The sequence below is a fragment of the Tachysurus vachellii genome, chromosome 18 (assembly GCF_030014155.1).
Source record: "Tachysurus vachellii isolate PV-2020 chromosome 18, HZAU_Pvac_v1, whole genome shotgun sequence".
In the NCBI taxonomy this organism is placed as follows: domain Eukaryota; kingdom Metazoa; phylum Chordata; class Actinopteri; order Siluriformes; family Bagridae; genus Tachysurus; species Tachysurus vachellii.
The window spans coordinates 12,246,891-12,272,212 of NC_083477.1; the positions used below are offsets into that span (position 1 = coordinate 12,246,891).

General features: G+C 41.1%; 1 protein-coding gene across 1 annotated transcript; it reads right to left on the minus strand.

The window, feature by feature from the left end:
- Positions 1–810: 810 nt before the first annotated feature.
- xylt2 (xylosyltransferase II) lies at positions 811–22,863 on the minus strand. The gene is made up of 11 exons (XM_060892075.1): positions 22,693–22,863; positions 14,778–15,294; positions 14,468–14,643; positions 13,344–13,546; positions 11,852–11,932; positions 9,876–10,092; positions 8,635–8,811; positions 6,644–6,891; positions 4,729–4,924; positions 2,770–3,103; positions 811–1,361 (listed from the first exon to the last, which is right to left on the minus strand). The coding sequence occupies exons 1-11, from the start codon at positions 22,822–22,824 to the stop codon at positions 1,039–1,041; spliced, it is 2,604 nt and encodes an 867-aa protein (XP_060748058.1). The 5' UTR covers positions 22,825–22,863; the 3' UTR covers positions 811–1,038.
- Between the last annotated feature and the right edge of the window lie 2,459 nt (positions 22,864–25,322).

A 25,322-nucleotide genomic window follows, 5' to 3' on the forward strand; every position in this document is an offset into this window, starting at 1 on the left:
CTTCAAATGGAGCCACTGATCATTTGACGTCCCGATTGACTTCATCAGCTCCTCCTCTTCGTCTGGAGTTCAGACATTTATCTTACAGTAAAGTGCACTTAATCAAACGGCTTCTGAAGTTTAGGATTTTAAAAAAAAAAAAAAAAAAAAAAAAACAATTTTACAAGCTAAAATTTTCTTGCAGTCAGACACTTTAACTGAAAAATATATCCCACGGAACCCCAAACACAGGTTTCAACAATTCTAAATCAGTTGTGTTTACAAAAATCTTTTGGTATCAGTTTTAAAGTAATTTCTTCCGGAACTTTCCCCCGTCACAAAACACGACTATCCTGACAGGATTTATAAGGACTTGTTTTTGAGCTCTTCAAAATGAATAAAAAAAAAAAAAACATTAACCAGTCAAATTGGCTAATAACTATAAGAACACAAGTATAATGTACCGTATAGAACAGCTTTCATAATGCTAGGTTGTGATTTCCAACACAGAATAAAATTAAATAACACAAAAGAAATGATGGACCCCTGGCTTCGCTTCACACACCTCAGTTTGAGACCCAATGGGATGCAAAACTCCAACCACTGAACAGGTAGTAAAGCTTAAATAATAACAATAATTAAAAAAAATTGGCTACAATTACTGTATCCACAGAAGTAAAATGTGCACTTAATTTTGATTTGTTCTGAAAGGAAAAAAACAACGTTGAGGTTAAAGGCTTTGCATCATCAATCCAGTCAAATCAAGACTGCATATGGACACAAACCAACCCCCGCCCACCCCCCACCCCACAGCCAAACCAACCCTGACTGAAAAAAGATTTTTTATGAACAATTAGAAAATGTTTTCATGTGCAAATGTCAGTTCATTCTTCTCTTAGATTGTCCTTAACACCAATCCTCAAGACAAAGTGCCTCGACCAGAAATCATTTGGATGATCTGAGAGACTCGTATCCCGTAAACATCGCTCACAGGGGCTCCTCCTCTCCCCTTGTAGTTGCTTTAGTGTTCTTACCCTCTGTCGCTACAAATCTTTTGGGCTACCTGATCCGGCCGTTGCTTTTGACCGCGCCAAGTTCGGATTTGGGATCTGGGGACAAGGAGCTCCAGCTGGTCTTTGCGCACAGCTGTACGCTGGGACAGAGGGACGTCTGAGTGGAACACAGGTCTCCTGTTACCCAGAAGGCACCCACTAAGCTGTCCACCCAACCCTCCAGAGCCTTGCCCACCAGAGACGCCTTCTTCTGAGATTCCTCCAGTGCAGGCTCCATGGGAGGCAGCTTCAGAACCTGAGCGAGCTGCTGGAAGCCCTGCTCCAGGTAAACGTTTCCTGCAGGGCCTGCGTGCAGCCAGGTATGCTCTTCTAAATCACAACAAACAGGAGAAAAAGTTATTTATTCAGTTGTGAGAGTAAAAAAAAAATTTGAACACTCAACTGAAAGGTGGACATCTTGAAAGACACTCAACAACCAAATTATGTTTGGTGTGTTTCGGTGCCTTGCTCAAGGTCACCTCAGTTGTGCCTTAATGAACAGATGTACAGGGGGTTCTTAATAAACTGGTCAGTGTATGTGGCTAGCAGTGTCAGGTGTTGATCTGGAAAAGCCTTCACAAACTACAAGGTTTCCTAAACTAAAATAAGTTTCACAAATGCAAGTAAAATTGCATTTAAAGATTACCTCTAGTTTCACTGCTGTAAAATACATTTAAAGAATTACAAGGTCCAAGGCATTTCCAGCATTTAGACCTGAGCTTCTCTGTTGTTTCTGTCGAATATCTGATTACAACCTGCACTAATTAGGCCTCAGACTGTTTCACACCTCTTTCCAACAAGGAAAATTTTAGCATACTGACTTCTTAGCCATTATGATATTTGTGGCCAGAAATTTAAGGTTATAAAGTGGTCTCAAGCCTGAAAGTAACTATGTTCTCTATGTCATGTTCTCTGACAGCAGACCTCAAAGCACATCAGACCACGTTCGGATCGGTCTACCCTGACGGTACACGTTTGTACCTGTCCGTTGTAACGTGAATGTAATGTACCGGTCCTCACATGCATCACGAACAATAGACGATTATAAGACACTCCATCTTAGTAACAACAAAGCAAATCATGAATGTGTTAGTAGCCTGAGTTTGCATGTAATTTGCTTTGGAGGTGGGCAAACAGCTCCTCAGTCACACTTGATCAAGTCGAGAAGGCGGAAAACATGGCAGGTGGTTCGCTTTTGCCGTTTTTGCAGCTATGTGTTGTCACTACTGCACTGAGTGATGTGTGGGTAAAGGAGAAGGGCCGGTAATGGAAGGACTGCTGTGTAGAGAAATTCACTATTTACATCTAAGAATATTTTGTTGCCATTGTAACCTTGTTAGTTTTTGGATGTGCTTTGCCATTTGTTTTTGTGCTTTGCCATTAGTTTTGAACCGTGTTCAGTTTCGGTAGCAATCAGTTTATTTCACTACATATCAAGTAAAGTTGTTGCTGTACCTGTTGTACCTGTACTTGTTGTTTGGCTGCTCTTCGGAGTATTTAGGTATAAAGGTTTTAAACCTGAGATACCATTTAATATGATATATCCATTTTTTTAATATGGACTCATGTTTGTACAGTCAAGCAGAGTAACATCAAGAACAGTGTCTTTGGTGATGGCAGCACTTGCAGCAAACAGCAACGCCAACTAATATGTTTACTTAAACATTACTTAAATATACAGTATATTTGGCATTTAAGCTCTTTGATTGTACTACCTCTCATTCCGGAGCTCTCTCACCTTTGCGAAATGGTTCCTTTCCTTTAAAAGCGAGAGGCATGACCAGAAAGCGAGCTTCAGCCATACGCTCCCATAACCTCAGCACACGGACTCTCCATACTCCAGGCCTGAGGGGACGCTGCAGCGGTGGCTTGTACTGAGTAAATTCCGACTCCACATCCACGCTGATGTCATAAGATGCTGCGACCACCTGAGCAGGATCGATCCACACGATGGTGGCTGTGAGGTTGGGGCCACGAGCCCATTTCTGCACCGCCACAGGCTCGTCCAAAGGCCCCATCACTCCACCAAAGTTCCGGAAAATTCTCTCTTTGGGGTCCCACTCTGTTCCCACCTGAGGGAAGACAAAGTAGAAACCAGGCTTAACTTCCAATATATACTATACTATATCCTAAATAATATCTGTATATATTTTCAAAAGGACTTAAACACTGTACATCATTCAATATTATTGCATTGTATTGTACAAAAGAAACATTCAACTAACTTGTTGAGTACATTTTAAGCTAAAAGAAACCTTATTACATTTCTTGCACTCTTTATATCAGTCTTACCTTTAAAATAGCAAAAGCTCATAGAACATACAGTGGAACAAAAAAAAAAAGGAACTCACAATATCTTCACTATTCAATATCCAAGATACTGATTTTGAATCTGTGCCAATGTTAATGGCTTTGTACAAAAGGCCAGAAATATTTACATGAATTTCAAAATATCTTAGGGGCTTTTTACACCTGGTCACTTCATGCGTGATCTGATAGCTATCCGATCGTAAAAAGACCAGGGCTAAATGCCCTCAGAAACGTTTTCGAGACGGATATAAATCCTTCAGTAGGTGGTCTGGGACGCATTTCAGATGAAACTGGACAGGTGTAAATGAATGTGATTGTTCAAGCCACATAAGTCAGCGCTATACTCCTCCCAAACGGAAGTACGTCACTCGCAAGTGATCTTTCACCCAGGTGTCTCGTTGGGTCTTAAAATGCACTGCGAAAATGTTTTAACCCTGGAAAATCTGGCCTTTAGTACAAAGCCATTAACATGGTCACAGATCTGTTACAATTTACATAGTGATATTGAAATTGTGCAACATCTGGGATATTGAATAGTCAATCTGACTGTACAGCTACCAAGTTAGTTAATCTGTCTGTATGGTCATGAGAAAAAGAATGATGCACAAAAAATAAATAAACAAAGGATCTTATAAAATGTTATGCAAATCACCAGAAGACATTTGAAAATGTACTCCAGAGTCTGAGCTGTCAAAGTGATAGTGTTGCTATGGCATCTCAAATGTTGGTGGAAAATTTCTCATTGAGTGAACAGATTTATGGGATTGCTGTGGCTCTGGTGCAGGATTTAATCCAATCCTACCTGGCCAAAATAAAATTTAGACTCATTAGTGCTCAAATTATTTCGACCCAGACAGCTGCCCTCCAAGTCATGGGTCATAGTAATATGTTTTTTAAAAAAAAAAAAAAAAAATCACCTCAGACCATTGGCAAATGCTGATCATGCATATTTATGGCATTTGGCAGAAACATATACATTTATGGTATTTAGGTCATGCCCTTATCCAGAGCGACTTACGTTTATCTCATTTATACAACTGAGCAGTTGTGTTGTGTAATATGTTGTGAATGAATACTGTGTAGAAAAGCAATTAAAATACAAATGCACTTGTTTATTTAGCATTTTTTGAGAATATCTTCATTGCCAGTCACATGTGAAGCCGTTCCTGTACATAAACTTGATGAATTTTGATACACCAGGGTATGAAGATACACCAGGGTATGAAGATACACCAGGGTATGAAAATACACCAGGGTATGAATAGTTCTGGATTTGGGAAAAGTAACAGCACCACAATATTTGGGGGAAAGGTACTAGAAAAGTTACTACCATACAGGTAGAAAGGATACTGTCATACAGGTATGTAAATCACTGCCTTACTCTCACCTCAAGGTTCTTCAGCCTCTCAAACTCATTTAGGTTGCTCTCTAGCTGTAATGTTGCCTGAGGAACAACCCACACCTCCAGCATTTCCTTCTTCTCAGATGCCGTGCTCTTCACCTCCTGGCGCAACAGGTAGCCCTGGAAACGGTCGTCATAGAAATAGAGATGGACGGATATGGGGTAGCCGACAGGCACGAACCTGTGGGGAATACAGATAATGTTAGATTATGTCATTTTGGGTAACTAAAGGAAACTCATGAATAAGCGAGGCTGCTTTGAAACAGTTGCACCTGCTGTAGGAGGCGTGTAGGTTCGCCTTACTGAACCGCACCACAACCTCTACAACATGCACAGTGTTGTTGTGATTGAGTCAGCAGGAGCCGGTTATGATGCGTCAGAGAACGCAGTATGTCTTGGTCAGGTTCAATATTGCATTCTCATGACTCATCCTGACTCTACAGCCTCAACTACAACAAAACATGGCATGAAGTTATAAAACATACTTAAGTGAAACTTGAGCCAGAACAACATTCAGCCACGTAGGCCACTGAGGTACTGAAACCGAAATGTTTTGGGGTTTCAATTGCTAAATACTAAGGTCTTGAAAGATGAGGAAGTGCAGCTGACACTTTGAATGCCTATGAAATAACCTGTTCAAGTTCAAAAAGCTTGAAATGCATTTTTGAGATAATTATCTTCAGCCTAATAAATTCTAAAGAATTGAAATGATCTATGCATAAGCCTATTTGAATTGAATCCAAGTATGAATCCACTGCTGCTTTACTACACAACTGACTCACAAGGCACAGCGGGGTTGCAGAAGTTAAAGATGCCAATACCTCAATCATAGGTCAAATATACAGTGTGTTTAACTGCTTAATAGTCTTCCCTGACATTAGAGCATTCATGTGGATTAATAAATAAAACAAAGCTGAAACGCTCAAATGTGTAATCATTTACATTCTGTGTCATGACTTGTTGACAGTTGCACTATTCTACACCATGATGTAGCAGAAACAGTGTGAGCAGTATGAAAATTCATACAAGACGACGTGCGCTACACAGATGATGCCGTAATTCAACCAAATGAATGGAATGTTGGACACCTCATGCACTAACTGCTCCCAGCTTGTTTTACATAGAGCTATTAATGCCCCTTTTCCACCAAGGCAGTTTGAGTGCTGGTTCGGAGCCAGAGCCTAATTTAAAATCAGTTCTTTCTTCTTTGACAGCCAAAGCACCGGCTCTGAACCAGGAAAAGTGGTTCTTATGTAGCACCAAAACATTGCTGGTCTAGACTTAAGAACTGCTTACGTCAGGGGCTGTGGGTGGGGTTACCATGACCAACATGACAAAAGAGAACGTGGTTAGTGCCATTTTTAAATCATTTTAAATCAGGATTTGCCGCGTTTGGATGCCAATGTAGGTTTGCAAAGCCATGAGCATTAACAGTAAAGCAACATCCGCCAGTATTGATGTTGTGTTTGTGTTTGCCGCTGCTGCGCTACTGTTGCTGTATAACGTTGCATACAGTGACATAAGACTTGGCACTGTGATGGCTCTCTAGCCCATGGCAAAGCCAACTGCTTCTTAAAAGGCTCGCCAGTGGAACCAACTTCGAACCGGCACCAGCAATAGCTCTGAACCAGGACCCGGTTCTTTCTGGTGGAAAGGGGGCATAAGAGGTTCAAGCTGCTGCTGTAGAGCAAGACCTGCCTCCAGGAGGTCCAAGCATACAGTATAGTTCTAGAGAGCATTTATTTAGATGTTCATGCCTAGATATAACTCTTAGATATAAAACAATAAGACAATAAAATAAAAAACATTCCAAAGCTATTTTTTTGTTGTTTTTACTGTCATCAAGTTTGATTTCAGGGGCATTTTAAGTGACTCTGAGTTCACTGTCTGGGAGACTAACCTGCAGGCCTCATGCATGGTTTTCTGACTATGGAGAGCAAGTCTGAAGAAGGACATGTAGGCTGTGAGTGCCACGTCGCTGAGAGTTCCCACACCATCCTCTCGCTCAAACAGGCTTTCCCAGTAGGCTTTAAGTGCCGCAGTGCCTGGTGGGTGTTGCCCATACAGGTGGGTATCAAGAATATCAATGGCCTCCTGGTTGACAGTGGATTCAAATTTACGGGCGAAGAACGTGGGTCGCGTCAGCTGCTGTTGGGAGGAAAAAAAAAAAGACTGGGTGTTATTAACATTTCACTACTAAATGGAATCTTAGCTTGCAAACAAAAACTACGATTCATGATACTGGCTTCACGTTTTGATTCAACTTGTTCCTCATAATATTTAGAACAACAAGGAAGAAAAGGTTTTGTGCGTGGTGACTGAGCATGTGAAATAGTCACTGAACATGAAACTGAAATGTAATATTGTAAACTACACTACAGATCCACCGTATCTCAAAAATAAATAAATAAACGTATGTATAAATTCTCTCAAAACTTTCATCAAGCAAAGTTTCAGACCTGAGGAAAATAATTGATTGACATAATGAACTTCATAGCAGTATCTGTGGTATCATTCAGCTCAAGTCAACTAAAATGAGTTCTGTGACCTCATCCTTTGGCTCCATAGATCACATCTATGTCATTTAAAGGTTATATAGGAGCTTTTTCACTGTTATCATATGGTCACATAATCATATAACGCATAATGTGCATCAATCATTGTGTTTTGGAGCCAACAGGCCCAGTGTATGCTGAACTCCCCCTGGTTTTCAAAGTGTGCAACTGCATTACATACATAATTAATAAAAGGTTCATTACTATGATGTGAATTTTTTCACGGTGTCAATATTTTTACCATATTAAATAATTTAGTCTACTTTAGTGTGTCTTAACGGTGTAGTTTCTCTGTGATTTTCCACCAGAACGTCCAAACTGCGTCTGCAAATTAACTGTGATTATCTACACTGGCATACGTGCTATGTGTTCATTAAATACCTGTAGTGAATTTGGCGACCTTTCCTGCCCACATACAATGTGAGCCAAGCCAGGACAAAAATAGGGGCAAAGAAGTTCAGAACATGGATTTCTCAAGTACAATCATCATAGAATCATCCAGATTAAAGTATCTAGTAATTTTATTAGTGATACAGATTTTTTTTCCCCCTTTTCTAACTTCTAACAGCTTCCTGTTCACTGTTTTTACATTGCACTGGATAAGGACTTTTACTAAATGCTGTAAACTGAAACGCTCCCCACACAGCGTATAATCTAACAGAAATGTACTCCATACTTGCCTACGGTTAGCCGCAAAGAGAAATACAACTATTTCTGTTCTAGTTTAATGTCATCTGATAGAGTTTGCACACATTCTGTTTTCACGAAGCTCAAATTACTGGCAGACTTGGCTTCCTTTGGGGCACTCGCTGCCAGTAAAACTGTCACATCTTCAATAGTGCATGCTGTGAGAGAGACACATGGTGATTACCGGATGCATGAGCGTAAGAGAAGAAGGAGGAGTGCAGGAGTCTGATGGAGAGCTTTGCTTGGCTGGTATAAAGATAATCATGTCCAGCTTGTCAGTTAGATGTCAGACGAAAGCTGATGGTGAATTTCAAAAATGTTTGAACCTGTTTCCATTTATAGAACACATCTTGTGCGTGTACATGACGATTCTCACAACAATCAGAAGAACTCCTTTATCTGTTCCACCAGGTCACATTAGCTAGAGTGCTGTTCTTCATAGCTTCCTACAGAAAGGGTACGTAACTGAAAAAAAAACGTGGCAGCGTGGCAGGGCATAGTGAGGCAAAAGTTGCAGATGGATTTAACTTAATTCTCGCTTATTTGGCTCGGATAAACGGTTCACTGGAGCAGCTCAGGAGCTCTATTCAGCTATCGGTTTCTATTCTGCAGTAGTTTCTATTATTCATTAGACTTTTACTACACTGACCTGAATTCGGATGAGATCGGCAGGTTTGAAGTCGTTGGGAGAGCATCCGCACCAGTCCACTATATGTTTGTACTGGCACTTGCAGCCTAGCTTGCGATTCCAGTTAGTAACTCGCAGGTTGTTGTCCACTAGTGTGTCACACATGTGGCTGTTGCCCAACACTGTGTGAAAGAAAGACTGAAAAACAAAGAGGCAAAGAGTGGAAAGGGTTAGTGTTGGATCATTGCTCTTATTCCTAATGAATTTAAAGTTATATCTGGTAAATAAACTGCGATCGCATACGGCATTGCTGTCAGGATGCACGGGAATAGATTTACTGCACAATTGTGATTTCTTCTAATACAAGCTAGAAAATGACTATGACTTTAATCTGTGATTTTCTGTGGCCTTTAACTTTAAGCTGCATCTTACTGTTACATGTCACTGTTACTGTGGATTATGCTACAAACCCATCACACACACTGCCATCTGGAAACATGTACTGAAGCATTCAGGCGCTCACAACCAGACTGTGTAACATTTTTTGACCCTCAAGCCATCAGACTTCTGTACACCCAGAACTGAACCAAGCTCACACACACACACACACACACACACACACACGCACACATGCACGCACACATGCACGCACACATGCACGCACAATAATTCTATGCTTACAACACCACTCATACACACACTGTTAATATGCTGTTTATGCACAGACACTTTAATGCACAAAACACTCCTGCTGCTATTGGAAGTGTACATACTGTATATTTATAACCCTCCTACTGTTTACTAATCTCTATTTGCACAATTCCAATACAATCTGTGCTCTGGTCTGTGCTTTGTTTTATGTATCTCTCTCTTTATAGCACATTATATTGTTTGCACCAGGTTGCATATTATGCACTTTACTTTTAGTCCTCATCTCTGTGTTGCCTTATGTAGCTCTATGTAGCACCATGGTCCAATGTAGTACATGGTTGAAATGACAATAAAAGCATCTTGACTTGACTTCCCAGTTTCAAGACAATACAGAAGAGCCACACTGCTTTATCTTGTACAAACATAGCTATTGTGCAACAGGAAAGACATGTTCCACTTGTATAGTCCACAAATAGTCAAACAGAATCCAACTGAAGCTAAATTCTTGTTTTCTCAACTAACCAGTTCTACAGTGTGCGATTTAATACCAAAAGAGTTTATTTAAAACCTTCAGTGTTTCAGATTTAGAGCTAACTAATTAAACATAGCACCTCAGCAGGGAGCAGGGCGTAGGTGTAGAACTGCTTCAGCCCGGTCACCAGCTCGTCCTTGGAGTTGACCACATACTCCACAAAGCGACGTGTGAGTGAAAACCAGTCGGAGCCACCAGACACGTCCAGGCCCTCTGGAATGGTGCGCTCCCCTAGCCGCCACATGTGATTATCGCACTCGTGGAAAAGTCTGTCCAGCCCCTGTTTCTTAATGAACCTTATAAAGAGTAGAGATGATAGAGAAGAACAGTGAAATGATCATTCCAAACAAAGACAAATCTCTATCCGTTCTGGTTTAAGGAACGAGTGTAAAAAAAACTGTACACTCTCATGCCACTTTAGTACAAACACCTTTACCCCTGCTTATTCATGCCATTCAGTCAATCACATGGTAGCAATGCAATGCATAAAATCTTGCAGGTCAGTCTTTTCCACTTTAGCCTAAATCTGACATGGTCTCAATGTTTTTAGCCCTTGCCTCATGGTTGGACATGTTGAGCATTTGGAGACGCTTCTCTGCTCATCACGGCCGTACAGAGTGATTACTGGAGTTACTGTAGACTTCCTGACAGCTCTGTCAATTCTCCTCAAGTCTCTCATCAACAAGGTGTTTCTGCCCACTGAACTAGCACTCACTGGATGGTTTTTTTTTGCCCCAACCTGTGTAAATTCGAGACCTTCGGAGATTCTAATAAACTCGATCCCAGCCTGTCTGTCACCAACAAGCAAAAATCGATATTTCTGATTGTTTGATGAACACTAACTGAAGCTCTTGACCTGAATCTGTAAGATTTTATGCATTGCACTTCTGCTACGGAATTGTCTGGTGAGCAGTAGTTTATCTGAACATACAAGCAGTGGAACATTAAAAAGGTCATTTGGTTATTAAATGCTGTACAATACCTTTATCGTATCCACCCTCAAACCAACACAACATTCTCTATAGAAATTACACCAACATAGAGAAAGCACTTGTAGATTTGGCATTAAAGGATTTTACAACCTACGCTGTGTTACTTTGTTATCTTGATATCTTATATATATATATATATATATATATATATATATATATATATATATATATATATATATATATATATATATATATATATATATATACACACACACACACACAATATATATATATATATATATATATATATATATATATATATATATATATATATATATATATATATATATATATATAGTTACAATAAACTACTTTTGTCTCAGCCTAAAATGCACCAACTTTGCAAACTTTATACAAGAAAAAATAATGAATAAAAATCCCTCCAGAGAGAATAAGAGCTTGCACATACATTTATACATTTAGGCTATTAAAGAGATAAGAAGTTACTATATAGTAAACTATATGCAAGAGAAATAAACACAAAAAGAATGGGCTATTATGTAGTAAGGCAAGATGGCATTTCAGGTATAATAACATGGAATGAATAGTTCACGTCTTCGTCTGAGAATCGGTTAAATGTATTGATTCAGCTATTATGATCCGTGTTACACTGTTGCGTTAGCAGCAGTTCGAAAAGATGTGTTTAGCTGGCTTCATGTGCCATTGCATCTGTCACTTTCTTCGCTGCTTGTTTCACATATGTTTATAAAGACACAAAAAAAAATTTTTAATAAAAAAAATCACCAACTTTGAACAATGTTTTAGACTCATGGTATCTTAAGCCTAGTGAACCAGAGTTAATTTACCCAATGATAGAGACTTAAGCACTTCTGTACGTCGCTCCGGATAAAAGCGTCTGCCGAATTCTGTAAATGTAAATGATAAGGCAGTGCTGCCTGATAGGTGCGAATTGACTTTGACTAAAATCAGGGATTTTCAGAGAAATGTGACAGCTCTGGGATTTTCTACCCTCGAACTGAATCTAGGAACCATCCTGATACACAAACTATCTGCACATCAGTAAATCTGAGAGGAAAAAAAAAAATAAAGCAGCAGTAGCTACCTGGCATTCTCTCTGCCATGAGACTTCAAGAAGTTCTTGTCACGGTTCTGAGAGAGGAAAGCCACCAGCTCGTCGTTGGTCCTGTTTCAGAGAGATATGGGACAAGAGAGAGATATGAAATGTAACAGAGCTGACTTGAAGGTGGCAAAGATAAATCTGATGGCTTCAACTAAATGGAATTATCCTCTGCTGACAGGATTTGGTGGTCATCAATGTCTCAGTGTGCTATCATGCTAGAGTTGTCTTTTTTTTTTCTTGAACAGCAGTCGGGTGAAGGGATTATACCGAGCTCCGGAAAGCCTCTGATGTCTCTGGTGGGGAAAACTAAACTGAAAGAAATAGGGAGAGACCTGCCAGCTTCACTGCACAACAGCACAAAGAGAGCTTTCACACCAATATCTCTCATGGCCAAGAGCTTCAGCCATAATACACCCGTGTGCTTCCTGTTCACAGATAGGCCTTACCTGTCTACAACAAGATGTCCTCTTATTATTAATTCATTATCGAGGAGTCAGAAAGACCCAGCGACACTGCAGAAATCTTTTAAATCCTCTCTAAACCTTGTAAAATGCTTAATATTAATATTATTTTAAGGAACAAGGAAGCAGAAACTCACATTAGACCTGCAAGTGTTATTGAGTCACAAAATAAAACAAATCATGGTACGCAAATGAAGATAATTACAACGCTAACAGTTATTGATAATGCTCTATTCATATATATAACATTCAACTTAACTGAATAGAATATATTCTCTCATTTTATTTGAAAGAAATAAATTTATATTTTTTATTTTATTTGTTAGCTTTAACTGCAATTTTACAATTATAGTGTTTTTTTGTTGAGTTTTTGAGTGTTAATGATCTAAACATCTATGCAATATTTTGGACTGAAATTGCTGTATAGCAACAACAGCAGACACCAATGAGTAGCTTAGCAACATGCTAACGAGCTAACTCACTTTATACTGGTTACAGCATGAGTGGCCATGTTGATTGGATATATCAGAGAAGGAACTGGTCTGCACTTTGAAACTACGACATTCATTTAATATGAGACAAACATCATTCCTTCCTCCTGACTGGGAAAAGCGGTTTGCATCACCCTTAATTCATAATTCATGATGGGTTGTCTGGGGCCTTTCTGACAGCCGCAGCTTTTCTGACTAAACTCTTAACATGCCGTGTGTGAAAGGAAAAGTTACACTCTAGAATGAATTACACATGTTGAGGGAACATGTGGCACAAGAGAGAATACAAGCATATGCTAATGCTAGCTAACTTTGTAAATGAGTAAAAAAAAAAAAACAACAACAAAAAAAAAAAAACAACAACCTAATGTTTCATTTCTGGTCCCAAAACACATGAATACTGGGGCATGAGCTTGACATGCAGGTGGTGTCACCTACTTCCTGACTGGAGGTTAATAATTGCTATACATTTAAGTGAAGATTTGAAGAACATTTGTGCAGTGTGTGTGCTTGGTGAATGACCTGGTGGGGAAGTCTGTGGCACTGAGGTTGATGAAGAAGTCCCATTTCCAGTCGCGCATGGACATCAGGTCCTGCATGCTGCGCAGGTATGCCTTCAGCAGACTGGCCCCGCCCCAGATAGTGACCATGCGCCAGGGTGTGACCCTCACGTTGGAGTACAGCTCGGCCATGTGCACAACCTCCCGGTGCAGGTAGGTGGAGCGCTACAGGAGACATGGAGGTCAGCTGCGTTGACTTTTTCTGCTGTCTCAGAACATGCGGTTCACATTGACTCTGCTTATTGTGGCCAGATAACACTTCCAGCTTTGTTTAAAAATCCATTCAAGCAGCAGCCAGTGATATTCGGACTGAAAAACATATATTTAAATATCCTATCTACATGATACTACTTTTCATCCTTGCTGAAAAGAAAGAATGCAGCTCTTAATACGGCCTTGTAACGAGCTACAAGCTAATAGTGTAGGAAGAGGAGCCCCTTATGAAGCGGGATACAAGCGGATTTATTCAGAAATCAGAAATCCTTCATACGAAGAAATCTGGTATTCATTAAAATCCTTATTTTTTATTACATTTACACCATTTCAGTAGCACTTTTCAGTCTCAGTCAAAATCACATCCTCCTGCTAGTTCGCTAAGACAGGAACGAGGAGTATTAGGAAAAAATAGAAGAAACGTTTGCTGTTTTGAAATTCACTTGAGGCCCTACACGGTATTTCCAATAAAATGCTCGATAAGTGGATATTATTACATATTATTAAATAGTCTTTTTGGCATATGAGTGAGTCAAAATAACTACTGTTTTTCAGGCTTTATAAGTACAAACAAACAGATGCCTCTAGAGTATGTGAGGCACAGAAACTGCTACACATCTGTTTCTCTCGCTTCGAAACTCTGATTTCCTTTGACACTAACTTGTCAACTGGAAAGTGCTTTGAAAACCACTTACATCCATTCAGGGACATGTAAACAGTCCCTAACCTATAATTCACTGTTGTATTGCCTTGACTTCTAGAGAGGTATGTCAGAGTAGCAAAAGTGAAGACATCTGTTACGAGTGCAAGCCGGATGTGCATTACGCTGAATTCGTCAAAATAGAAAATAGAGAAGAGAAGCTGAAAACTTACCTTATCCACATGGATGTAGTAGAAATGGTCTTTGTGATAAATGGCTTTGAGGAGTCGCTTGAGCTGCCGCACGGCTCGACCGTGGACCATCAGTACAAACGCCACCCTGACTGGGTTCTCCACTTTGGACAAATCGTTGTCTAGAATTTCGGCTTGCTGGCCAGCACTGGACAAGACTATAGGACACCAAATACAACAGAGATCCATAACAAGGACAATATTATGGCTTTAATAACCACATGTTTTTTTTTTTAATAAAAATTGGTTAAACGTTTAAAAGCAATGCCTGTTGTTACTAAGCCATGTGTACCATGCTGCGTGCAGTACTGAGGTAAAGCCTGTGGCATCAGCTCTCCAGCCTGGTGTTTGCAGACAATATTGGCAATCTCCTGCCGGCACTGGCGTGATCCAGCACGGTGCAGAGCAGACAGAGCATCCTTGCCAACGATCTCACAGCTTGGTACAAAGTCGTTGCTTGGGACCTGAGGTGCGCCGTCGACACTTCCTGGTTCTCCTTGAGCCCCTGGTGGGAATTTGCCTCCTTCCTGCGCCTTCATGTCAGTAAAATTACGGCTGCTGGATGGATCGTACGGGGCGATGACATCTCCGGCTCCAATGCCCTGCACCACTCCGGCTCCTTCCCTCATAGCAGGCTTCATTCTTCGCTTTCCCCCTTTCTTGGTGGGACGAGTGACGACCGGCCGCTCCATGTCGTGCTTCCCCTGGCCATGGTACCCCCCGGACAGGGAATTCTGCCCCTTGGCCTCTGAGTCTCTCCTCACATCCTGGTTGTTATGATCAGGCAGCTTAGACTGCCGTTCTCTGCGCTGGAAGCAAAGACAGAACAAGGTGAAAAGTGAACGAATCAATTTATCTAGAACTGTTAACAAGAACCTAAATTATAACCCACATCCTTCATGTCCACCCATGAGACGTTCTGGAAAAAGAGCATTCTGCTGTGCCTGCGCTGACATACATGGCCTTATGAGGAAGGAAAGAAAACAAAAAAAGAACGAGAGAAACAGCGAGCTCGGTAAACGTGGTCAAGGCTGTAAACAGATGAAGATGAGATGAGCTGGACGGCTGTCACAACCTTAAGCTGCCTTATCAGCACTCTTTCCAGTAGTTTCAGTAACACTGCCCTGTTAATTAGATCCTCAGTGCCTCAGGTCTCTGTCTCGCTGGATTCTGCCATTACAAGATCACCAACACAGTAATACTGGAATACCGGAACGTGGGCAGTGGTGCTGACAGGAATTCAAATCTTCCACTGTTGGGTTCTTTTGCAACAATCTGAACCCTCGACTACAAAACTGGATGTGGGGAATCAATCACATTCAAGGTAATGTGAAAAAACATGAAAATATGTTCGAGCAGTACAGTGCTTGCTGTATCGCTGCACATCTTACGTCTTTAAGCACTCTCAATGCCATATAATCGAGAGCAAAGACATTTCCAGCGCACGTAAACCATTAGACTTGTGTATACATAAATCACTGAGTCACGTCACATCCAACACTTTTCATGCATTTCAGTACACTAATATGAACGAACAGGCAAGTTGCCTCTTGCCCATGAACCGATTGCCCTTACGATTTGTTCTGAAGCACGCCTTCAGCCTTTATGACTGATGGAGGAATATTCCGTTTCTCATACTGGCAGACAAGTACATTTCTGGCATTGATCTCCACTTTGGAAAAATGTGGAGAACTTTCAGAAAGCTAAACATGATGAAAATGCCAAGAGGTTTCTAAACACTTCTGAATACTACCAGCTCCTGAACACTGAATTAGTTAGAAATGATGGAGGGAACAATTGGTATGTTGCCATCATGTTGCCATTGCCTAGAGCGATCAGAGACCTACAGAAACGCTCAGAGGACTCAAGAGAAGTCTGCATATTGCAGGCTTTTTAAAAAATTCCCGGTTTCTGCTGTTCCTCATTTTACAGCCTACCGATAATCGTCCCACTTCTACCTGACCTCTCAAAGTGTGCATGTAGAAAGCCTGGCTTTTACTGTTCATTACTATTAACTCGCTGGCGTCAGGAAAACGAGTGGCTTCCAGGCACTCTGTGTGACCTCGGTGTAGGCAGGCAGCACATTCCTTGACTCGTAAACCAAGAGGTGCGTCCCAGCTCGCATACTTCTGCGCTATTCTACACCGTTCTGTAGTGAGTGTTGCAAATTCCAACAAGAAGAAGTGCACTTAACTCTACCACAAAAAAAGTGGAATGTTGGATATTTCATGCACTAAAAGATGAAGAAAAAAAAAGAATTCAAGATGGTTGATCTTACAGATGTGTTTTAATTTAGCCCACATTGTGCGGTATATTTTTCAATGTTCTCGACGTCATATTACATGAAACTTTCTGTTATTAAAGAAAACACCATTTCAGACGATTATTACCCTTTGAAAATTCATACAATAGAAAGAACACAAAGTGCCTAGTGTAAATGTTTAGTACATCATTTAGGACACAACGAAGCCGAGCTTATTAGTTTAATCGTGTGGAAAATATCCGCAGTAAACATTCTGTACACACAAGCTTGTGGAGCATTTCTAGGGAAAAACAAGAAATGTACGAATATTAATGGATTACTTAAATTAAATTACAACTAAATTATCATTAATTATAAATGTATTATTTCTGCAACAACCCAAAAGCATCTGCAAAATGAGTGTGCAAGATAAACCGGCATGAACATGCCACAACATCAGCCTCCAGTCTTAGAAGCTGTGACTCATGTGTCCATGTGAAGAAGAAAAAAAAAGGGCTTGCAAACATACAGTAGTTTAGGATTGTTTGGTCAAAGAAGTCTTACCGACGGTTAAAAGCACTGAATGCTGCAAACCCGTGTTCAAAAGCACTGCTGTGTACATCACACAAGCGTATTTTCACTGGCTTTCACTCTCCACAGAGTTTAGAGCTCTCCTGATGGTACATCATCTGCGGGGGCGGAACGGTGCCCCTGCCCGGGGCAGACGGTGCATGCAGAATGTAAATGCGAACCAGAAGAAAAAAAACACTCAAAGCATAACAGAAAATTGACTTTCTGAAAAACATCTTGGTGAAAAAGGCTTCCCACAAAAGGACTGCTGATGTTGGCCTGCAAGTATGTAGGGAGAGAGCATAGAATAACACAGTTAGAGCCCACCACTTCCTGCCACAAAGCAAAGTCAAGTCTGGACCACTGGCTCGAGCAAACACGAGGTCGCACGCTCCGGTCGGCGTTAAAGTACCACGAGAGTCTTGATGAAAATCATTACACGGCTGCTTCATTTGCGTTAAAGTGGAAAACTTAAAAGTGGGATTCACATAAAAGTGAATCAGTTTCGACTGAATTAATCAAGATTAAAGCTCTCGCTATTAAGATTCTAAAGAACAACAAAACTGGAACGATTGTTTATACCCACAGAAACATTCTCACAAATCTTCAGACCCCATGAGTCCAAACAATATCAGCAAAAGTAAATGGACAACTGACAGTTTCATCCATTTGTCCATGTTTACCCCATTCCAGATGTATTCCCCTTTTTACTGTTAAAATAACCTCCACTCTTCAGGGAAGGCTTTCCTCTCGATTCTGGAGTGCGGCTGGAAGGATTTGAGATCATTCAGCGTTACGTGAGCGTGACAGTGTTAGAGAGATCAGGCACTGATCAGGAGGCCTGGGCTGCAGTCAGTGTTCCAGTTCATCCAAAAGGTGTTCAGTGGGATTGAGGTCAGGGCTCTGTAAAGGACACTCGAGCTGTTCCACTCCAATCTGAACACACCATGTCTTCATTCAGCTCACTTTGTTTGTAGTCCTGGTACAAAAGGCTTGGACCCTTTAGTTCCACTGAGGGGAGATTTTAACATATCGTCGCTGTCGGGCGGAAACCTCGTATGTCCAAATTTGATCAATTTCATATTTTTTCACATATCGATGCTATTGGTCAGTCCTCCCGTGGGTCTGTTATTTTTATAAGTTATTAACCAATCTAAAGTCTTGAAAATAGCTTGAGCGCAAATCTCTTAACTCCATTGGACACTTCAACTGTCCACCTCTTCCTCAGTCCGCGGGAGAGCTTCGCGACATATATCTCCTCAAGAAGAGTCGAAACGAATCAACACGTCTTCTGACGTAAATGTCTTCAAAACACTGGGCTCAAAGAAAAAAAATCTTGACCCCTGCTAGTTCTGGTGCTCGTCTGAGGACAGGAATTTAGCGCAAGACAATCCACTGTAACACGGACTAAACCCTGTGCATTGCAGATAAGGTACGGTGTTTTTTTAATTTCCTGAAAAGTAATGGTTTTGGAGATACGAGGATTCCGCCTGACAGCGACGATATTCTATATCGTTGTTTACGGAAGACCGTACTTTCGGAGGTCCGCAAACTTTTGGACATATAGTGTGGTTGGGTGATAGGGTTAGGATTTCACCCTGACCGGTGGGTGCATGCAAATGACTGTTTGATAGTTAAACTATCGGGAAATTGTCAAGAGTCCCTCCGAGGTTCTGTCGTTCTTTGTAATGAGCTTCCACAAGTCTGCAGCTGACCAGTTAGTAGAATTAGTTCCTGGAGTTCATCCATTTCAATGCTTTACATAGATGGTGTTTGGAGAAACCTTGCTTCCTGGATGTCCAACTTTATCCCACTTACTACTAATTCATTTCTCCATCTCTAAAAATAAAAAAAATGGCAAAGTTTATTCTGGCTTTACTACATTATGATTCATTTTTTCAGAAGCACACCGTGTTGCTCAAAGTCTGAGTTCTTAAGGTCCGAACACACCTCATTGTTTATGTACCTGATAGCATCACAGTCTGTCTGGATTCCATTTCCCACACAGCTCTATTTCTCCTTAAAACTTTCAGCCGTGGTTGCGTTTGTTGCCATGATCTGTATCTCAAATCAAAAACCTTCGGTATAGAGTCTATTTACTAGTCTAGACATTTCTGATGACTGGTAACGAGAGCTGACCTTTTGGTAGGTTTAAGAGTTTGTTAAAACGTTCAAACACTAACTGTAGCAAGAAAAGTGTTAGCGTTAGCATCAGGACTCGAGAACAAACTAAAAACAACAATCTAGAACAGTACAGATGCTTGCAATCTGAGACACAGGGTTTGATTGTTTAAGCAGTTGTTTTCTTGGTGTCACACTGCCACCAGTCTTTATTCTGGCAGTAAACCCAGAAATCTCAGCATTATCTTTTTTCTGCAGCATTTTCCACTTTGAAATTGATAATGATGCTATATTTCCTGAAGCCCCTCAGCTGGAGAAAAGTGTCTCAGTATACCGATTCATCACCTAGGAAGCTGACTGAGACACAGGGAGTGTCTATACAAACCCCATGTAAGCAGAGAGGCATTCAGTTTGCTCAGGATCACAAACGGTTTTCACAGCTACATCATACGTTTACAGGTTATATGGAAAACTTAACTATTGCACCTTTATGGTGATGCTGACTTCTTTGTAGGCTCTATATATTTGCCACATGCATCTTTAAGCACATAGGTGATAAAGGTCACTATGGTGATGTGCAGTATTTCATCCCTTTGGTGTACTCAAGCTGTGAATCAATGGCCTCTTTCATCACCTCACCATCAAGCTGGGTGTATTTGCCCGGTGAGCTGCTGAACTCATAACCTACACTCTAGTGAGAAAGTCCTGGCACTTTGACATGCAGAGAAAAAGGCAGAATATGAAAAACAGCCCCCTAGATGGAGCATTACTTTCTGTAGCATCCTACCAGCTTGGTGGAGGGCAACAGCCCACAGCTGTCACGCTGTTCCCCCACAACTACTCCTCATTGTGGATGACATCATATTTTACTGCACGTTACACCAAGGCTCACACCAAGCCACTGCTGCAGCTCAGCCACTTCGACTTGCTTAAAACAGCAGAAGTCTTCCCGGTAGGGAGAGAGGACCATGTCGTGGACCAGGCCTTCATCCTTCTAGCACAGAATACTTTGTAACAGCTTGTGTGTGAGCGTACAGGCACGATGTACGAGAGCTTTTCCCTCAGGGTGTCCAATATGATCAAGCCCTTACCTCCTTGAGTCGACACTGCTATTTGATGAGAGAGAGAGAGAGAGAGAGAGAGAGAGCGAGAGAATAGAGAGAGAGAGAGAATAGAGAGAGACAGAGAGAGAGATGCGACAAGCTTGCACACCCATGGGGGCTAATTACGAGAAAAGCTGTGGAAAAAAGTCTGAAGACAGACTGCTAGCTGTGGATTTTATATCCAATAAGCCGGGTTTACATTGTACGGATTTGGGCCGGTTTTGCTGTCATGCACAAGCCGTGAGCATCATAGAAAGATTTTTTTTGCCCTTGTATCAAAAGACAGCCAATGACACATCTGACAGGATCAGAAATTGGACAGGATTTTGATTAAGATCTAAGTGTGTTAGCTGCTCTGACATTCACCTGGAAGCCAATTACAGGAAGATACCAAAGAATAACAAGAAACTCACAGAACAGCTCCAAACGCTGCAGCAGCAACTATGATGAACATGCTAATGGACAGAAAATATTCTCTTTCTTTCTATTCTCAAACGTTTCTGTTGACATGACCCTACTTTTTGCACAAGCCCATGATCTTGATGATTAATGCCATAAACAGGACATAATCTAAACTGTGTAATCGAACAGTGAGAACATCTTCAAGTAAAGACTTATTGAGATTCTCTGTAATCTGTAATCGTCATAAAAGTTGCACATCTAAAAAAAAGTTATTGTACAAAGCTCCTGTGACCACCCGTCGGCTCTCACGCGAGTATCAGCAAACGTCAGCACAAACCATTTATCTTTTCCCAAAATCTACACCGACAGCTGGCACTTCATTTTGGAAAGCTGTGTCTCATATATCAGGTGTCAGTGTGCAGAGTTTAGGCATCTCGCTTTTAGCTACACATTCCAATGTCAACTCAGCAGATCTGTACCTGTAAACGTAAATGATGATCATACAGACACAGGCTTGGTTACAGAATAGATCACAAACATAGCAAACATAGTATATAGTAAACAAGACACGAACGCTCATCGCTACATCGTGCATTTCGGCACAATCAGTTTCTCTCGATCACTATTTACGTCCGAACCTTTCCATAGCTGACGATCGACACCGTTTGAGGACAACTGCAGATTTCAAACATGTGTTAAGTTTTGATGAGCTGCATAACAGACAAGGCAGACGGTTAACAGCTTTCACAGCACTTATTGTCTGCAAATGTCTGCATGCATAGGGAAAACAAACACGTTTTATGAAAACGTCCTCCGAAACGTCTCATACTTTGGACGTGATGTATACATTTCTCTAGATTATTTTTCAGACAGCCTTTAAGAACACCTTTGACACAAGAAGAACAAAGTGAAATCATTCTCATGGCACACATGACACATGACACTGCCGGCAAATTTACTGACAGATTCAAAAGTCTGTGGGAAGAAAAGTGTCAAAGTGACAAAGCGGACGTCCACAGACGAAGGTGTGGTGCACGACAGTATGTTAGGAATGGAAACTGTCAGGACATTCTGTAATTTCATGGATACCTCAATCAAAATATTTCCAAAATGATGTTATAGACAGTTATTTATAACTCTTTACCCATTAATTGTCTTACTTGAACCAGTTCCTTTCACCATCTGCTCTTGTTCCTGTTATGACCCACTCCTACTTCCCCAAAATAGTTAGTGATAGTGATTAAGAAAGAACAAAAATTCATAATGTTAAGGCATTTTTCCATACACCTTTTTCCAGGGAATGATGTCAAACCGTTTAACTACAGCTGTACATAGTATTGTTTATCCAGAATAACCAGAATAAACCTAACTAAATGGTGAATTAGTATTAGTATTATTTTTCAATTGTTATACTTATGTGCCAGGGCTCATATTTCGGCATTTAAAATCTGTCCCCAGTTACATACACAAGTGTGTGTGTGAGTGTGAGTGTGTGTGTGTGTGTGTGTGTGTGTGTATAAACAGTTAGACAGATAGCCAGTTAGCATACCACCACTTTACCACTCGGTGTAAATTAGCAGTTGTCAATAAACATTAGCGTTAGCTTGCTATAGCCACAACCGGCAAAACAGATGAAGTCAATCCTTAAGGCTCTATAGGTGCTAACTTTAGCTTACTAGCTAACTACGGATCAGAGTCTCAGCCCCCGTTAGCTTCCACACAGCAGCACCGTTTCTGATTGAGCTAATAATATAATATAATAATCTCACCTCGGCTTCTCCTTCCTCCAGACTCCGGAGACTCCATACCACCAATCCCTGGATTAGGAGAATTGTTAAAGCGGCGGCGATAGCAAGTTTGTACCGACGGAGCAGTTTCTGTACACGAATGCTCGCCACCATTTTCCTCCCAGTGGTTTACATTTAGCAGTGAATCATGTTGTCCGGATGAATCGGTCCAAAGAATCGCTAACTGAATCGAGCACGATTCTGAATCATTTGATTCAGGGGACGGCCGCTGTGATTTGACAGACATGCAATCCCTAAATCTCCAGAAATGACAGTGCAAATCGAGCAATAATCAGCTATTTCTGGAGCTTTCGATTTGTACTGCATTGCTATGGTTTCATTATATGAATGGTTTCTCTAATGATGAAGTAAACTGCTTCTCAAATGGGCATTGCAGACCCCTTGTGACCAATGATATACTTTTTTTGCTGTTTTCATCATTCATTCATTCATTCATTCATTCATTCAACCATTCTAAGGTAAATGCTTTATACTGGTCAGAGTCATAGTGGGCCTAATGGTAACACTGAGCACAAGGTGGGAGATTTCATGACCCTGTTCATTGTAGGACCTTAACCTTAAACACACACACACACAGCGATTTTGCACAGCCAATCCACTTACCTGCATGTTTTCACTGACATGGATTGTTCATCCAAATCTCCACACAGACCGTAAACCGATCTCAGGATAAAACTGGGTACCCTGGAGCTATGAAGTGGCAACACCACCCAGTTGTGCTGCCAGTGATGGATTTGTAATCCCAATGTCTCCAAATGTCAGCCCATCTGAAAACTGCAGTTTAGAGATAAATTTTAGAGAAAATCACAATCGGGATTAATTCTAATTGCTGTAAATTCACCTCCAACAATGTTACTCTCGAGATTTGGGAATTTTAACACCTTGAGATGAATCCATAATGAATCATTCATTCATCTTCTACCGCTTATCCGAAGTACCTCGGGTCACGGGGAGCCTGTGCCTATCTCAGGCGTCATCGGGCATCAAGGCAGGATACACCCTGGATGGAGTGCCAACCCATCGCAGGGCACACACACTCTCAATTTTTTCCAGAGATGCCAATCAACCTACCATGCATGTCTTTGGACCGGGGGAGGAAACCAGAGTACCCGGAGGAAACCCCCGAGGCACGGGGGAAACTCCACACACACAAGGCGGAGGCAGGAATCGAACCCCGACCCTGGAGGTGTGAGGCGAACGTGCTAACCACTAAGCCACCGTGCAAACATGCTAGCTACTAAACCACGGTGCTCCCCACAACCTTAACTAATGTGAACAAATGTTAACAGAGTGTAAATGTAATGTGCTGCTGATGGAAATTTTAGAATGGAAGAAAATAAAAGTAATGAAATAAAAGTTTTTGAAATAAAATGTACTAACATATATGTAAGCATACTTTAAATTCTATTCTGTTGCTGTTTCACTAAGTTCTTGAAGAGATAGACATTCTCCTCAGGAGTGTTTACCCTTATTGATGGCACCACAAACTCTCGTATGAGACTTTAACCTCGCTGGCCCTGCCCAAATTTAGTCATCCATGTTGCATCTCAGATCATCATTAGCATCCTCATTCTTAACTTGACATAAAGTATTTATATTTCTCCCTCACTCACTGCAGCCCATACTCTATCACTTCTCCTGTCATAGCTTCCAGCACTCTATCGACCAGTCCAGAACCTGACTCCCTTTTTCTCTCTATTGCTTGACTTACAGTAGCAAACACTTTTATCGCTTTACTTTTCTCATCCATGGACCTCCTCTGCCCTCTATCTTCTAAACCTAGAAATGCTTCTCACACTGCTCCTTAACTGTCAGATGTGTTGCACAGCAATCAAAACGGAATTAAGAGCTGCTGAGTGTAAGCAATCACAATTTGACATTGATCTCCTCTCATACACTCTCTTCTGTCCAAGCTCTCATCTGATGTGACAGCTGCTACTGTAAACCCTCCAACCTACGAGGGAAAGTTAGAAACCTCTGCACATGAGCCTTGTATCTTTCCTTTAAGTTTGAATCCACCTCCTCATCCTTCACCATCTTTCCTGTCAGCTGACTACTTCGCCCCTTTCTTTGACAAGAAGATTGGAGAAATCCTCCAGTCCTTCTCTTCTACTTTATTCCTATACTTCATGTTCAGGATTTCCCTTGTTATGCTTTGGCATATTCTTCTCCTTTGTTAACAGAACAGATCATGCAGATTATCTGATCCTGCAGTCACACCACCTGCTTGCTGGATCCATTTCATTCATCTCACATCCATCTCTTCTATTATTAATGACTCTAGTAATGTACTGACTAACTGCATTTAAGACAGCTAGAGATATTCCCATCCAGAAGAAACACACTCTAGATGCCTCAGACATCAGCAACTACTCAAACACAGTGTCTACAAGTCAAGTCAAGAAGCTTTAATTGTCATTCCTCTTTATACAGCTGGTATAATGGTAAAAGGTTAGTGTCAGTCCAGCCTCTGGATATTGAGAAGTCTGATAGCCTGTGGGAAGAAACTGTTACAGAGGCTGGCTGTGAAGGCCTGAATGCTTCAGTACCTTTTTCCAGATGGCAGAAGGGTAACAAGCGCGGTAAAATTA

What these genes read in the sequence shown, in the direction of transcription:
- xylt2 (XM_060892075.1), bottom strand. Translation starts at nt 22,824, where the DNA reads ATGGTGGCGAGCATTCGTGTACAGAAACTGCTCCGTCGGTACAAACTT. An exon ending in CATGGCAGAGAGAATGCCAG is followed by an intron (nt 10,093 to 11,851) that starts GTAGCTACTGCT and finishes ACTCTTTATAAG; the next exon opens with GTTCATTAAGAAACAGGGGC. An exon ending in ACCATGCATGAGGCCTGCAG is followed by an intron (nt 4,925 to 6,643) that starts GTTAGTCTCCCA and finishes TATTCCCCACAG; the next exon opens with GTTCGTGCCTGTCGGCTACC.